Below are 14,856 nucleotides of genomic sequence, written 5' to 3' on the forward strand. Positions count from 1 at the left end.
ACTTTCGCCATTATTCGTTTTTTGCAGCAGCTTAGAGTGACTCAAACTCTTCCCCCGGCCTCCCACAGTTCGAAAATATGAATCAGTTCCTTAATTAACAATCTGTAAGGCCGTATCATTCATCTTGTCTTCCTTTATAATGGCGTACTCTAATCGAACAATACTTTTCTGTCGAGGTAATTTAGTCTTGAACGCAGTCTTGCGCATTGCTGCCCCCTACAGGTTTGGGCTGCACAACAACTAGTCAAGACTAAATAAAAAATAAATATATAATAAAATAAATAAATATCTACAAAAAGGTGTTGCTGACAGACAAATGTTTATACAGCACCGTCATCTCTGCAGGGAAGCCAGACGTGTCTTCAGTGTCCCAGACACAAAATGCAAAGACCACCCGCCCCCATCCTAAAGACCCCCGAGGCTGCCTGGAAGCACCTGGAAACACCTGGAAACACCTGGAAGCACCTGGAGTGGGGCAGACCACTTACGCGCCAAAGGCTTTTGCATTGACACGTTAAACAGAGGTTTGATACAAAATAGTTTCACACAAACAACAATCACATGTTTTGGAACCTTTTATTAACTCAAACCTTGCGTCACAAAGAAATTAAATCAAAGATTAAAAGATTTTTTTAAAAATAATGGCGAATGTTAAGGACAAAGTGAGGGGAAATGGCGCAGAGTTGGCCCAACGTTGGTTTCAGTGTCGCTGTTTAAAAAGGCGCTTTTTGTTTTCTGAGGGTCTACCCATGCAAATCAAAAAACTGATGAGTCAATGTTTTTTAGAATTGGTTTCACTCTTTTCATTGTTTGGGCGACCATGAAGCTATACCAAGCTAAACGTGTACATTTGCTGTTCACGTCTTAACAGCAGCGGAAAGAATCCATTAATAAAAACAAGCACAGAGTAAATACAATTTTTGTTTACCCACAACAAAAAAAAGGATTTGGCCGTGCTGACAGGTTTAAATAGTTGAGTTGACCAGCCCTCTGAAGAGGCCTGTGCTACTATCCTACTGCAGTGCTGACCAGTGATATCCTATCTTAAACCCAGCTCCAACAGACTCCAACGGACCTGGGACCGGGGGTTTGCCGGCGGGTGGTTCAACTCAAACCCCAGGAAAGGGTAGCATTCAATACAGTGCAAAACTGCATCGGCGGCTTTGACGCCCACACCTACACGCACCACACACAAACACAAACAAGCTCCCACTCCTTCAGCCCGCGGGACCAAGGGAAGGGCCTCCCCCTCCCTGCCCGAGGCTGGGTCTGGATGTAAGAATGGGAACATTGGAGTGAATGAAGAATCAAACATCTAAATCAAAACAACCAAAGTCAAATCTGTAGTGAATAAAAAAAAATGGTGTGAGCGTTAGACCTCAGATTTTCTTTTAAAATATTGAAAAGCCTTTGTGTGGATACTATGCTTGGTTGTGTGTGTGTGTGTGTGTGTGTGTGTGTGTGTGTGTGTGTGTGTGTGTGTGTGTGTGTGTGTGTGTGTGTGTGTGTGTGTGTGTGTGTGTGTGTGTTCACATGCATGTGTGTCATCATGATCTCCTCTTCCTGGCTGTATCCTCCACTGTACAGTTTCTTTTCCTCTTCAAGTCTGTGTGATCTGGGAATAAACAGGCAAAAAGCTTCTGTATCATAGATCATGCCATTGCTTTCTTGGTAGTGAGCCTAGGAATATATCTGTTTCTAAGACATGACATGTCCCATCTGCCACAACATGTGCACAGACTTTTAGTGGCATCACTTTTATGTATCATTCTTTTTTGATGCACAACCCATTATTTATCTATTTCAATAAATACAGAGTGACTTTCAAAAACCCTTTCCTGAAGAAATGATGCAATAAAACTTCTTAAAAGGATGCCCTTATAACAAGCACACAACACTTATGCAAAGAAAGAAATAATAAATGTTTACACCCTAGTGTTGCTGACATGTGTTGACCACTAGATGGCAGTAAACCCGTGTGCATTAGTGGACCCGTCTCTGGCATCGCAGCCTGCGGGAGCCCAGTGCCTGAGCCAGATCATTGGGATGCTTGACCTTAACCTGGAGACGGGGGGGGGGGGGGCTCTGCTTACCTGCTCCTGAGCCCTGGGCCTCTCTGTGTGAGTCTGCCCGTTTGGAGGCGGGGGGGCTCTGGGTGTGCTGTTGGGACGGGGGGAGGGAGGAGGAGTAGGAGGAGGAGGAGGAGGAGGAGGAGGAGGACATGTGGGGGTACGTATGCCTGCCGGCTCCGCCATCCAGGGCGGGGACGGCTGGGTTGCTGTCTTTACCTGCAGGAGGCGAGAACACAGCACAGCTCCACGTTTAGCACCGCCCCTGGCTCGCCGCGCCGCCGCCGGCCTGGCGCGCAGTGCGTGTGTGTGTGTGTGTGACTGTGTGTGTGTCCGTCTGTGTGTGTGTGTGTGGTGAATTGGCTGATCGTTCATACTAGTAGATCGTTAATAATCCTCGAGTGTCAAACTCAAAATCAAGTTTACCTTCATGATTATTTTTTTATACTAAAGAAAATTACTTTTTCTATTTGAGAGAGTATTTCGAGGAAGAAACTTGATATTCTTCATTGTGTTCAACAATATTTTCAAAGCAAAGATGTACTCTTCCGTTATGGGTAAAATATTATATATTCTGATTGGGAGTACAAGTGAAAATGTTTGCATTCTTTTATCTACTTACATTACATTTTGTTTAGTCATTCATATTATATTTTTTATAATAAACCAAGTTATGAACTGAATTATTATCCAAGTATGAATTATACTAATTAATACTACTGCCAGAAAGAGCCTCTAATCCCATAAAATAAAAGATGATTGGCCTGCAGCAGGTGGCCAGCCATGCAGATACACGGGGAAACAGGTTCAATCTAAATTACATGCAACATAAAATGAACATGCTTCAATAGTTTCCCTTTTTTTAAGCTAAGGGGACATGAGGAAGTTTGTTTTGGGTTAAAAATACAGGCTTGCATTGCAAAATGTTGCTTGCATTGTGTATTCAAAGTGTTTGCCTTTCACAATAATTAGCATATAACTGCAGAAAATAACACAGAAAAAAGGACACATTTCAAAGAGAAGAGAAAAAAGGGGAAATACCTAAGCCCAGCAGAGAGTGGTGCGGAACGTGCAGGAAATCCTGATTAATTTGGGTTAGTTTACACTTAGCATGCTACTTGTCGTAGAAGAGAGGCTGCAGAAAAGCTGATTTTTGAAGAAAGTCTCAAATTGATTATTCATAATATAAAACATTATTATTCATGTCTAAGATCTTTGTGCAAAATAGTGATCTTCATTGCTGTTAACAAGTGTGGTAGTGCTGGAAGTCGAGTGACCTTTGTCTAATCTTTAGTTAAAGCGATTGATTTGGGACGCATATGCTGCTTTCAATACAACTCCTTCAACAACCCCTCCCCTTATTCTGACTGCATTAGTCCCAGTCATGGAGGTCTACCACGCGGTGGAGTGTCCAGCGTGTGGCCGTTTCTGTTGCAGCGAGCACACATGTTACCCAAAACAACCGCCTCTCTAATGATGCAATGATTAATGTCAAAGAAAGCGCACAAGCAAAACCCAGACTTTGACATGCCCAAAACAGGGCGAAAAATTAATATTTATTGGTTAACAAATTACACAAAAATTCCTCCAATTGCCATAAACTGTTTATAGCATTACTTTTCCTTGTACCACATGTGCATCGTTATGCAACGTTTACATTTAAGACTCAACATTTACTGACATACATGCTGATTAAATAGGTACAAAAAAGAAAAACACATAGCAATTAGAACATATCAAACCGCATACACATTCTACCAGCTTTCGCTTCACTTCAAAAAAAAAGATATTAGTAGAGGACAAGCAGAGAGGGACTCGGGAAAATCAAACAGATATTTGGTCAATCTTTTTTTTTTATAGCTTCTCGGAAAGGTCATCTTGGTAATCTTTTTTTATTTTTATTCTCATGCTTAATTTCCTGAATGCACACTGTGTTGTCTAAGCACAGGTCAAAGGCCGGATGCCCGTTGGTGGAAAGAGCGACAGAGCAAGTTAGATATATAGATGAAAACGGAGGAAAAGGAATATGGTGAGACCACGACAAAGTGAAGTGCACACACTCACACGCACGCACACACACACACACACACACAGGCACACACACACAAGCTCATACACACACACTCACACATGACCTAAGGAAGGAGATTTCTAAATTCTATACATAATATTATCAACACTGTGGTCCCAAACTATTTTTTTTGTCAAAATGTCAACACCACCCTGAGCCAAATATAACGACAGCATCAAATCAAAGTACCATCATGTAAAAAAGAAATGCATAGGAAAACAAACTGCCTAAAAACGAAAAGGAAAAGGACTGACTATCAGTGGATAATAAATAAGTGAGGAGATGGTAAGGAAAACAATGCATAAAAACAAATCAATCAAGTACATACATCCGAATAATAGTACAGCACTGTAAATAGCAGTTGTTGCTTTTTTTTGTTTTTGTTTTTCAAGTTTGTGTCTCTTGTGCTGCTGACAAGACAGGAGTGAAACCCGAGCAGGAAGTTAACAGATCTCCTGGTCGCTGCCCCTCCACCCCCCACCCCCCTCCCCCCTCTGTCTGTTTACTTGTTATCCAGTCTCAGGTGCTGTTCCTTACCATTAATGGTGAGCGAGCGGAGCTGACCGTCCTCCTCCACCTCAACTCGCTCCTGCCCGTTCTCCATGATTCTGGAACACACAAAGGTTATTCAGAAACACCTCCGGCATGATGCACATCCCCAATACACGGCCTCATTACCAGTCTCACATCCCCAATACACTGTCTCACATCCCTAATACACGGCCCCATTTACCGTCTCACATCCTCAATACACAGTCTCACATCCCTAATACATGCCCTCATTTACAGTCTCACATCCCTAATACACAGCCTCATTACCAGTCTCACATCCCCAATACAGTCTCAGATCCCTAATACACGGCCTCATTTACAGTCTCACATCCCTAATACACAGTCTCACATCCCCAATACAGTCTGAGATCCCTAATACACGGCCTCATTTACAGTCTCACATCCCCAATACACAGTCTCACATCCCCAATACAGTCTCAGATCCCTAATACACGGCCCCATTTACCGTCTCACATCCTCAACACACAGTCTCACATCCCTAATACACGGCCTCATTACGTGTCTCACATGCCCAATACAGTCTCACATCCCAATACACGGCCTCGTTTACAGTCTCACATCCCCAATACACAGCCTCATTTATAATCTCACATCCCAATACACAGCCTAATTTATAGGCTCATATCCCCAATACAGTCTCACATCCCTAATACAGCCTCATTTACAGTCTCACATCCCCAATACCCAGCCTCGTTCAGTCTAACATCCCCAACACAGCCTCATTTACAGTCTCACATCCCCAATACACAGTCTCACATCCCCAACACACAGCCTCATTTACAGTCTCACATCCCCAACACACAGCCTCACATCCCCAACACAGCCTCATTTACAGTCCACATCCCCTCAGCCTGCTGCGACACAAAACAACAGAAGTCATATGATGTGACTCCTCAGGAGTGCGTCTACCCGCGGCTGGCTTTGTTCAAACTACAGAACGACCCCCAGACGGAACAGAAACCAACGGGCATCACTGGACATTTGGGTGGTGCTTTGGACACACACACACACACACACACACACACACACACACACACACACACACACACACACACACACACACACACACACACACACACACACACACACACACACACACACACACACACCTCTTAGTGGTGATCTTCCTGCCGTTGATGAACTTGGTGGAGGAGGAGACGGAGCGGAAGCTGCCCATGCCGCCGCCGCCGCCGCCACCGCCGCCGCCGAAGGAGGAGGAGGAGAAGGAGGTGAAGCCGCCGCCCCCTAGGCTGCCCATGGTGCTCATATGACCCATGGAGTTCAGCGCGCCGAAGGAACCGAAGCCTGGCGGCCGGGAGACGAGGAGAGGAGGAGACGAGGAGACAGGCGGTCAGGAGAGGAGGACAGGGGGGGACAAAGGGTCAGGGGTCAGGATGACGCAACCCTCAGCTCCTAGTGCTGATTAAGGCCCGATCCCATCTCTACCCCTTACCCCTTCCCCTTACCCCCCCCCCCCAATAGCCCCTCAGTCTCCCAGGGAGCATTAAGAACCCCCCCCCCCCCCATCGCAGGTTAAGAGCGCCCCACATCAATTGATATCCTATAGTAGAAACAAATATTATAATAATTGCCCTTTTTATTTTGCCCTCGTTCCATCGTGTGATTATCAGATTCCTTTCTTTAACGACTCCACCGTCGACGGTGCGGCCGACTCGGCGGGCCGACACCAGAGGTACAGATACAGAGTGCCCCCCCTTCAGTCCTCACCTGGGTCAAACGGCGAGAAGCCGGCGCCGAACGGCGGGAAGCCGCCGAACCCTCCGAAGAAGGGGCCGCCCGTCCGGCTGCGGCTCACGCGGCTGTGGGGGTGCCGCCGGCCGCCGCCGAAGAACGGGTCGTTGGCGAACGGGTCGCCGCCTGAGGACCCACGACAAGACAGAGGGGGGCGGGGTCAGCGGGGGCGCGCTCCAACCGTGGACCCCTTACAGACCGGAGGCCTGACGCGGGGACCAGAGACGTGAAGTTCGAAGGGCTGGAGACCCGAGCTCTGTCGGGGTTAGAGTCCTAGAACTCCGGGTGGGAGTCCCAGAGAAAGGACCAGGTTCCTGTGGGTCGGGTTGGAGCCCCAGAGAAAGGACCAGGTTCCTGTGGGTCGGGTTGGAGCCCCAGAGAAAGGACCAGGTTCCTGTAGGTCGGGTTGGAGCCCCAGAGAAAGGACCAGGTTCCTGTGGGTCGGGTTGGAGCCCGACGTGGGTACCAGAGGGACTGTTGATCTGACACTGTTTATATGTGAAGCACTTTGAGTCTGCCTTTTGTGTGAAAAGTGTGATATAAATAAAGCTTCCGTTCCTATTACATATTTATATCTACGCCCGTCGTCCTGTGCCTGCTCTACTCAACGGGCTGATGCAGCAGGAGGAACTGAGAAGTCCCTTCTTTGATCAGGTATCAGAGTCTACTGGACTTCCCGTTTCTAAAGAAAGACTTTTTTTTCTCCCGCCTACACGTCTCTACTGCCAAATTCCGAGAAACCCGACCCAGAGCTCCAGAACCAGATACAGCGTGCTCCGACCAATCAGGACCGGCTGACAGGCTGGGCCTTGGTTATGTTTCCTGAACACTGTGTTGTGTTTGGTCGAGTGTTCTGGTCTTCTGAACCGGTTACTAAATATGTGGCTACAGCAGACACACCTTGGCTGGAGCGTTTAACAACACTCACGCCCCACGTCAGTCTTGAGTATCTAGGTGTCATCCTGATGAAGAACTGTTCACTGCCGTTCATGCTGAACATGTGTTTAAAGGCAAGCGTGTAGTAAGGCCAGATCCCATTTCTACCCCTTACCCCTTACCCCTTCAAAACAAGGGGGAGGGGTAAGGGGAAGGGGTAGAAATGGGATTGGGCCTAAATCTAATATTTTAGGACTACAAATAGGAATGAAACAACTGAGTCTAGACAGATACATACACAAACCTGGTCGAAGACTGGAGGCATCTCGAAAATAATTGATCAAAGATACACTAGACCACAATAATACCGGAAAACTAAACGTTGAAGAAAATGAATGTCAAGCAGAAGTCCAAACGCTCACCAAAGAATTCCGCAAACGGGTCGGCTCCCCCGAAGAACTCCCTGAACACATCCTCCGGGTTCCGGAAGGTGAAGTTTTCATGGAAGTGGCCTCCGTTGTGGTAACTGCTGCCTGCAGAACCACAAGACAACATCCCATATCAACCCACGTCGGAACACCAGCACCTCCTGCAGACTTGAACCGTCCAACAACAGCACTCTCACCTCCACCACTTCCGTTTGTCAACCCTTCTTTGCCATAGCGGTCGTATAGGTTCCTCTTGTTTGCTGCGAGATACAGAAACAGATTATCACCACCAGTCAATGTATACTAGGATACCGATAATAACCTCCTCTGACCAAACACTTGCTTTTGGTGTTTTTAGTAGGGAAGATGTATTCAATGTAACCGGGGATACAATTGAGTCAGTGTTTGGCTAATGTTGCTTGTCTAGGTCGTGAAGTGCGGAGAGTTGGCTAATGACACTTAGGTTTGCACTTGTTTGTAGTGCAGTAACTCATGTTTTATGACGAATGTTCCTTAAAAAATAAATAATTAAATTAATTATGTTATGCTCTAATGGTTCCAATGTTGGAAATGAAAAAGTCAATGAAAATAGAGTCTATTTGTTTCACTTCAAATGGGATATTTGTGTGGTCACGTACCATCTGACAGGACTTCATACGCCTCAGAGAGCTCCTTGAACTTCCTCTCCGCCTCGTCCTTATTCTCTGGGTTTTTGTCGGGGTGCCACTTCAGGGCCAGTTTTCTGTAACTAAATCCAGTAGCAGAACAAACATCATGTGCATGCCATCACCAGTTGATTAGCTATGGTTACGTAATCCACATGAATGGAAGACGCATCTTCAGTGATCTATTTTTTCTTAGCAACCCTTTGTTTGGCTCTTGATGATAATAAAACACATCACAAGAAGAAAGGGGTTAAGGATTGACTGAACAGTTATCATCTTACAGTAACAATAAGAAAACAAATTAATCCTCAACTGACACTTATTTAAGGATGTACCTCATCCATCATTATATATATTTAAAACGTGACATGGTGACATGAGCTGATATAATTTTTCCCTTATTTGAAGGTTGTCGACACCATGCCATTAACGTCTGAGACTCACGCTTTTTTGATGTCTTCGGCAGAACTCTCTCTCCGAACACCTAGTATCTGGTAATATTCCACCATGGTGAATGGAGAATTAGAGATGTCACAAGGGCTGATCAACCTGGAAAGACACAAACAAAAATGTGGTCAATGATACTTAATTGGTATTTTGAAAGTATAAACAATTAAATAAACTTATGAAAATGGCTTCAAAATTAAGGTCTAAAGCCCTCATTTCTGTAAGGTAGCTTGTGTTGAGTCTATTCATATAATCATGAAATATCTTTGGTGATCACAATTGCTTTATTTGAAAACGTTTTCCTCTCTGTAATCAAATGGAAAATCGCATATTGCTATTCAGTGTACTTCCTTATTCTGTATTCAGTTGATAATGCTACATTCTGCAAGTTCTACCGAAATACTGTGTGCAAATAAAAGTAGTATAAAATGGAGAACAAGTGCGGTGCATAACGGGGAGTTGTGGGGTCATACAGCCTGTTTTTGGTATCTGTTTAAGTAGGCCTTTAATAAATCACACAATATCAATTATAAGAACAATGTTTTACATTCTAACTATACGAAACGACTTAATTCTGAAATTCTCTCATATGTGTATCTGGAAGGTGGTTTTTAATTCAACATTAGGACAACTTTATTGCGGTATTTGACTAGTTGATTGTCATAGCTGATACTGGCTAACAAAACACATTCGCTTGAATGCTTGATTATGTGTCGCTACTGCCAGTTCCAATGCACATTTCTACGGAGTATTTCAAGTCGGTGTTTTCGCCCCCAATAACCCAGATGTACCTCTGGACCCCAACAGCAGGTATATAGAGATCTCGATGTTGTGTTTTGAGGAGATAGCTCCCGTCGGCTAGCTGCGCTAACACAGCCTTTCGTGCTAACGGTGGCTAGCCTCGTTGAACAACAAATCACAGAGGATATACAGACGTATCTACACATACAAACATTTACCTTGCTGGCCCTAATGTCCGATGTGGCTCGATGTATCGTAATGATGAGGATTAACCACCACGAAATTGTATTGTTTGTGTGTAGATGCTAACAAGTTTTCTTCCTGATCAGCAGCCTAGAGGTTGTTATGGATTTGACGTCACATCCGCTTATACATCTTCATCTCTTGCACCGCCACATTATTTTTTTTCGGCCTCAAAATAAGTGATTCACAAATGTAACATTAATGCAAAAATAAACGTTAAGAGACCTGTTTTGTGATCATAGAATTGTAAAGTGTCATTTTCAGTTGTAATATTGGAAGGTAGCTTCGCGATACACTGCCCCCCTCTGGAGTGTTCAGACGAAATCTTTGGTAGTGGGCATGCTTCACATGCATGGTGGCCTAGTATGCTTCTGAAGTGTGATCAAAAAAAAAAAAAAATCTTTGCAGAACACGTAGTTTGATGTGTTGAAAAAATGTATAAATCTTTATTTTACTTAGCAACAGAATCTAATTTCCATTACAGAATTTATTGTTCCCCCATCAAATACCATATAACCCTGAATCAGAATTGCACAAAAAAGATAAGGACGCTTTTCAAACACAAAGGCATTAGTGATTTTCTGAGTAATGACTTCATATGATGGAACATAATTACAAAATTGGCTTAACAGTTTGAATTTGACGCGTGCAATTAGGTGACCAGGATGGTAAATCTTATGAAATATGCTATTCCTTTCATACAGCACTGCTTGTATATCTTAAAATTGTGTACAACTATGAATTTCACGACAGCTTTGTCATTACTAAACCACATTCTGGTCCAAAGAAACAAAATACAAAACAAAACAAAATCATACAATTATCAAATATGATTTTGCTAGGACACTGAGAAAATAATACACCATTGGGCAAATGTAAATTACACCCTTAGAAGAATTAAAAAATAATTAGGAAAGACTTCACAGACCCATAGGTTAACCTGTCGAATACCTGAGAGTAAAATGATGATGACATCAGATAAAAAAGAAAATGGAATGCATTTTTTCCCCAGCAATATTCATCATTCAGGTATGAACTGCTATCATGGATTCCTTTAGGTAAAGATAGGGTAAAGCCTCAATGTGTAGTAAACTAGCAAAATGTGTGAAAGTGAATGCAACAGGAATGCCAGAAGACACAAAAAAATGCAGCAAACCCAGAACAAAAAGTCCTAATAAGGTGCAGAAATGTTATGAGAAATGCGTCAGTGGCTTAGGTATTGGACGACAGGAACGACAGGGGGCGCCATTGTTCAAGAGAACAGGGAAGAAGACATTGATCAAGCAGAATGAAAAGCCTCCTTTCTCCGTGCATCATTTTACATCCCCATCCTGATACTTTGGATGATCTGGAAGATAGCTGTACAGAAAGAAAAAACAACATTGTATTAAATCCAGTTGAGATTACTGTAGTATGTAGATATGATGCCTATAATAATACAAAAAAAACGTATTTTCCTCATTCAATTAAGATTGGAGGATTGCATTATGCCGTCAAATCATTACTTTAAGTTGGTGAGTATTTTAAAAAGGGTATTTAAACACACAAAAGTGAGACCGGGTAAATAATTCATAAGAAATGGAGAAAATTACAGAAAGACTACAGTTGGGAACAGACATGTTGCACCGGTTTTCTGTGCTCTCCGTTATGACAAGGTATGTTTGCATATAATACTACAGTTATTGTAGTGTTCATGCATTGGTGGTAATAGACAGAGGTGGGTAGGAACGCGCTACATTTACTCCGTTACAAATACTTGAGTAACTTTTTGGATAAATTGTAATTTTAGGAGTAGTTTGATTGCAACATACTTTTACTTTTACTTGAGTAAATATTTGAAGAAAGAACGGTACTTTTACGCCGTTCCATTTGGCTACGTGACGGTCGTTACTTTGTTTTTTTAGATATTTTCTTTTATTACATGCGAGATCTATTTCTATCACGTGAATATTCCTTAGCCCAAGTGAAGGAGTTCAAGTACCTCGGGGTCTCGTTCGCGAGTGAGGGTACTATGGAGCGTGAGATTGGCCGGAGAATCGGAGCAGCGGGGGCGGTATTGCGTTCGCTTTACCGCACCGTTGTTACGAAAAGAGAGCTGAGTCGCAAGGCAAAGCTCTCGATCTACCGGTCGATCTTCGTTCCTAACCTCACCTATGGTCATGAGGGTTGGGAGATGGCCGAAAGGACGAGATCGCGGGTACAAGCGGCCGAGAGGCAATTGAATAACGCCTGCACACACACACAGGCACGCACGCACGCACAACGCAGAGTGGTAATCGGGAGAGTTGGGAAAATTCCCTGTGGCCCGTTAACGGGGGGCGCCGGGTCAACGTCGACTCGCAACCAATTCGGTTTTGTCTAGAGGAGTAACTGAGCGCCCCCTCCCGAAGTGGCACAGCCCAGGTCGGCATTGAACTGCGATTGGTCAGAAAGACGTTACAGCTAATGACAACATTGAACTCTCATGCAGGCTCGAACAGAGTGACACACAAACACACACACACACACACACACACACACACACACACACACACACACACACACACACACACACACACACACACACACACACACACACACACACACACACACACACACACACACACACACACACACGTTGATGTATTTAATTTTGCAAAGATTTAATTTGTTATTGTTTTAGTTCAAGGGTTATACATTTTAAAAGACCTTATTTATTTTATTTAAAAGGATGTTATTTACATTATCTTTATTTGAACATTGCTGTTTTATATTTTGTTGGTGTCTATTTTGTACCGTTTGTGTTGCTCTGTTTATTTAAAAAATAAATCGGAGAAACTCAGTACTTGTACTCTTGAGTACTTGAGTAGTCTTTTCACTGCATACTTTTTTACTCTTACTTGAGTAATTATTTTTACGAGTACTTTTACTTCTACTTGAGTAATACTAATCTTAAAGTAACAGTACTTTTACTTGAGTACATTTTTTAGCTACTCTGCCCACCACTGGTAATAGAGGTTAGGTATTTGATGTGTACTTCTCTTGTTTATGTTTTTTTAAATGTATTATCACCAGTGAAGTGTGAAGTGAGGTATTTCATAACAATCGTTATAACAGACATGGGAATACAAGTAAAGAAAGTATAATTGTACAAGCATCTACTCCAAATTGTATGTCCTCTTTATGCTGAATAAAAAAAATCTGTTAAGAAACAATATTTAACACTGTACAGGTAGATAAGATAAGAGAACGTAAGGGGGACATTTGCAGTATCAGAATATGACCCACAGTCTGAACTAAGTGGTCAAATACACTGACAGCCGGACAACATGGTGAGTCAATAAAAAAGGATTTTGAGACTCCAGCAAGCATGGCTAATTCGTGAACCGGCCATCTTGTGCACGTGCAAAAGATGCCAATTTTGGGATAATTATGAGTAAGAAAACACAGTTTAGATTGAAAATAAACCAATTTTTTATTTTTTAAAAAGGGACATATCGTGCCATTTTAATTAGCCTGAAAACTTATCATCTAAAATAACATTTGATAGGATTTATTAATTTCGATAAGACTTGTTATCAACAAGCTGCTGCTTGGTTAACAAACCCAGCTATGTTTGTTTTGTGTGCTAGGTGTACTGGCTGTCCCTGAGAGGGTAAAAGCAAAACTGCAGATAATATACACCTGTGTGAATTAAACCACCTGAAGAGCAAGCCACAAATCTAATCCTTGACAGTTTGTTGTTTAAATAGGCCTTCAATTACAAAATTAAATGATGTTCATAACTAGAAATAAGGTCATTATTATGCGTGCTGCAGATAAAAAAAGAATTGGAATAAGTAGTTCATAAAGATAATCTCAAATCAGTTTAAAAATAAAAGCCATAAACCTAGACACTAGGAATTGGAGCACTTCTAGAGATTTGTGAAAAACGTTACGTGAATATCTCAACGTTTGACAATCATTTGGAAGTTGTAATTTGTTTAAATTGAAACATGAAACTAAGTAACATCCACAACGTAGAACATTGTGAATAGGCGACAACACGTACAAAAGGAACAATGTACGCTTTTTTCCTCCACTGTGTTGTGTAGGCCATAATTCAAGAGGTATTATCGGGCCACATTTGATGGTTGCGTCTAGTCCACAACAATGGATAGCCAACATCGCAATGATCCACGCAGAACTCACCAGAGCCACACACAACAAAGATGAAGAGAGCCAGAAGCCAGGGTCCCACCGCCACCTTCTCATCTTGGGTCCCCCTCTGCGAACAGACAGACACCCATGGGAACAAGTCGTCAGTCTACAGGCCAGCTCACGCACGGAAGGACGACGTGGGCTTCGCCGTATGTCGACCCACATATGTGCATTAAGTACGGTCGAATGATTTTTGAAATTCTATTTGATATCATGAGGGTTCTTTTCAAGTCACTGGACTTCCATGTACCCATATGTCGATAAATGAAACAATCGCAGAGTTCAACATGGGAGCGAAATCGTACGGTTAGTTTAAATAGGTCACTGTATCAGTAGATCTATGAAACAACATCCCATCATCTAGAGGAGCTAGATAACATGATCTAATCACATTTCCCCCCAATAGCTACCTTATAACCTGTAACTAGAAGGAATTAGACAAGTTCTGTACCGATGATTTGGCGACGTTCCCCCTCTGCGTGATGTTTTTGCTGTGTTTTTCGTTGGCCATTCGGATTCTCTGCTTCGCCACCATCTTGCAGGTTATGTTACCTTTCCACCGCTCGTAAGAAAAATACGTGTTTAACAAACTGTTTCTTGAACAGACGTTCTTCTTGGTGTGTAAGTGATCGTGGCCGTCAAATGTTTAAGGCTGAATGCTACGTAGACAAACACCGTAGTCCCCACCCACACAGGAAGAACGTGTTTAAAATGTGGTTTCTTTTTCCGCCCGACAAGTAATGTAGCGGAACAGATTTGTAGACGGGCGCCTCCAGTGGTATTGCAGCCCGTCATTTCAATCACATCATAAA

At 43.0% G+C, this 14,856-nt stretch overlaps 2 protein-coding genes across 3 annotated transcripts; both read right to left on the reverse strand.

Moving 5' to 3' along the window:
* Window positions 1-559: 559 nt before the first annotated feature.
* Window positions 560-10,038, reverse strand: dnajb6a (DnaJ heat shock protein family (Hsp40) member B6a). 2 transcript variants are annotated; one of them, XM_030362952.1, is made up of 10 exons: window positions 9,841-10,038; window positions 8,879-8,983; window positions 8,408-8,517; window positions 7,967-8,029; window positions 7,764-7,874; window positions 6,442-6,591; window positions 5,823-6,018; window positions 4,678-4,748; window positions 2,094-2,288; window positions 560-1,615 (listed from the first exon to the last, which is right to left on the reverse strand). In XM_030362952.1, exons 2-10 carry the CDS (start codon window positions 8,941-8,943, stop codon window positions 1,548-1,550), a joined length of 1,029 nt encoding a protein of 342 aa, XP_030218812.1. In that variant the 5' UTR covers window positions 8,944-8,983; window positions 9,841-10,038; the 3' UTR covers window positions 560-1,547. The 2 variants fall into 2 exon arrangements, with proteins under 2 accessions (XP_030218812.1, XP_030218813.1); XM_030362953.1 differs by lacking the exons at window positions 560-1,615; window positions 2,094-2,288 and having other exon boundaries at window positions 3,588-4,748; window positions 9,841-10,037.
* A 244-nt stretch (window positions 10,039-10,282) lies between these two features.
* On the reverse strand, window positions 10,283-14,797 carry LOC115548383 (stress-associated endoplasmic reticulum protein 1). The gene is made up of 3 exons (XM_030362954.1): window positions 14,496-14,797; window positions 14,036-14,111; window positions 10,283-11,224 (listed from the first exon to the last, which is right to left on the reverse strand). The coding sequence occupies exons 1-3, from the start codon at window positions 14,577-14,579 to the stop codon at window positions 11,184-11,186; spliced, it is 201 nt and encodes a 66-aa protein (XP_030218814.1). The 5' UTR covers window positions 14,580-14,797; the 3' UTR covers window positions 10,283-11,183.
* Window positions 14,798-14,856: the final 59 nt, after the last annotated feature.

The sequence above is a fragment of the Gadus morhua genome, chromosome 8 (assembly GCF_902167405.1).
Source record: "Gadus morhua chromosome 8, gadMor3.0, whole genome shotgun sequence".
NCBI lineage: Eukaryota > Metazoa > Chordata > Actinopteri > Gadiformes > Gadidae > Gadus > Gadus morhua.

What these genes read in the sequence shown, in the direction of transcription:
- dnajb6a (XM_030362952.1), bottom strand. Translation starts at nt 8,943, where the DNA reads ATGGTGGAATATTACCAGATACTAGGTGTTCGGAGAGAGAGTTCTGCC. An exon ending in GTATGAAGTCCTGTCAGATG is followed by an intron (nt 8,030 to 8,407) that starts GTACGTGACCAC and finishes TGTATCTCGCAG; the next exon opens with CAAACAAGAGGAACCTATAC. An exon ending in CCGCTCGCTCACCATTAATG is followed by an intron (nt 2,289 to 4,677) that starts GTAAGGAACAGC and finishes CGCCTCCTGCAG; the next exon opens with GTAAAGACAGCAACCCAGCC.
- LOC115548383 (XM_030362954.1), bottom strand. Translation starts at nt 14,579, where the DNA reads ATGGTGGCGAAGCAGAGAATCCGAATGGCCAACGAAAAACACAGCAAA. An exon ending in GGAACGTCGCCAAATCATCG is followed by an intron (nt 14,112 to 14,495) that starts GTACAGAACTTG and finishes GTCTGTTCGCAG; the next exon opens with AGGGGGACCCAAGATGAGAA. An exon ending in CTTTGTTGTGTGTGGCTCTG is followed by an intron (nt 11,225 to 14,035) that starts GTGAGTTCTGCG and finishes CTTTCTGTACAG; the next exon opens with CTATCTTCCAGATCATCCAA.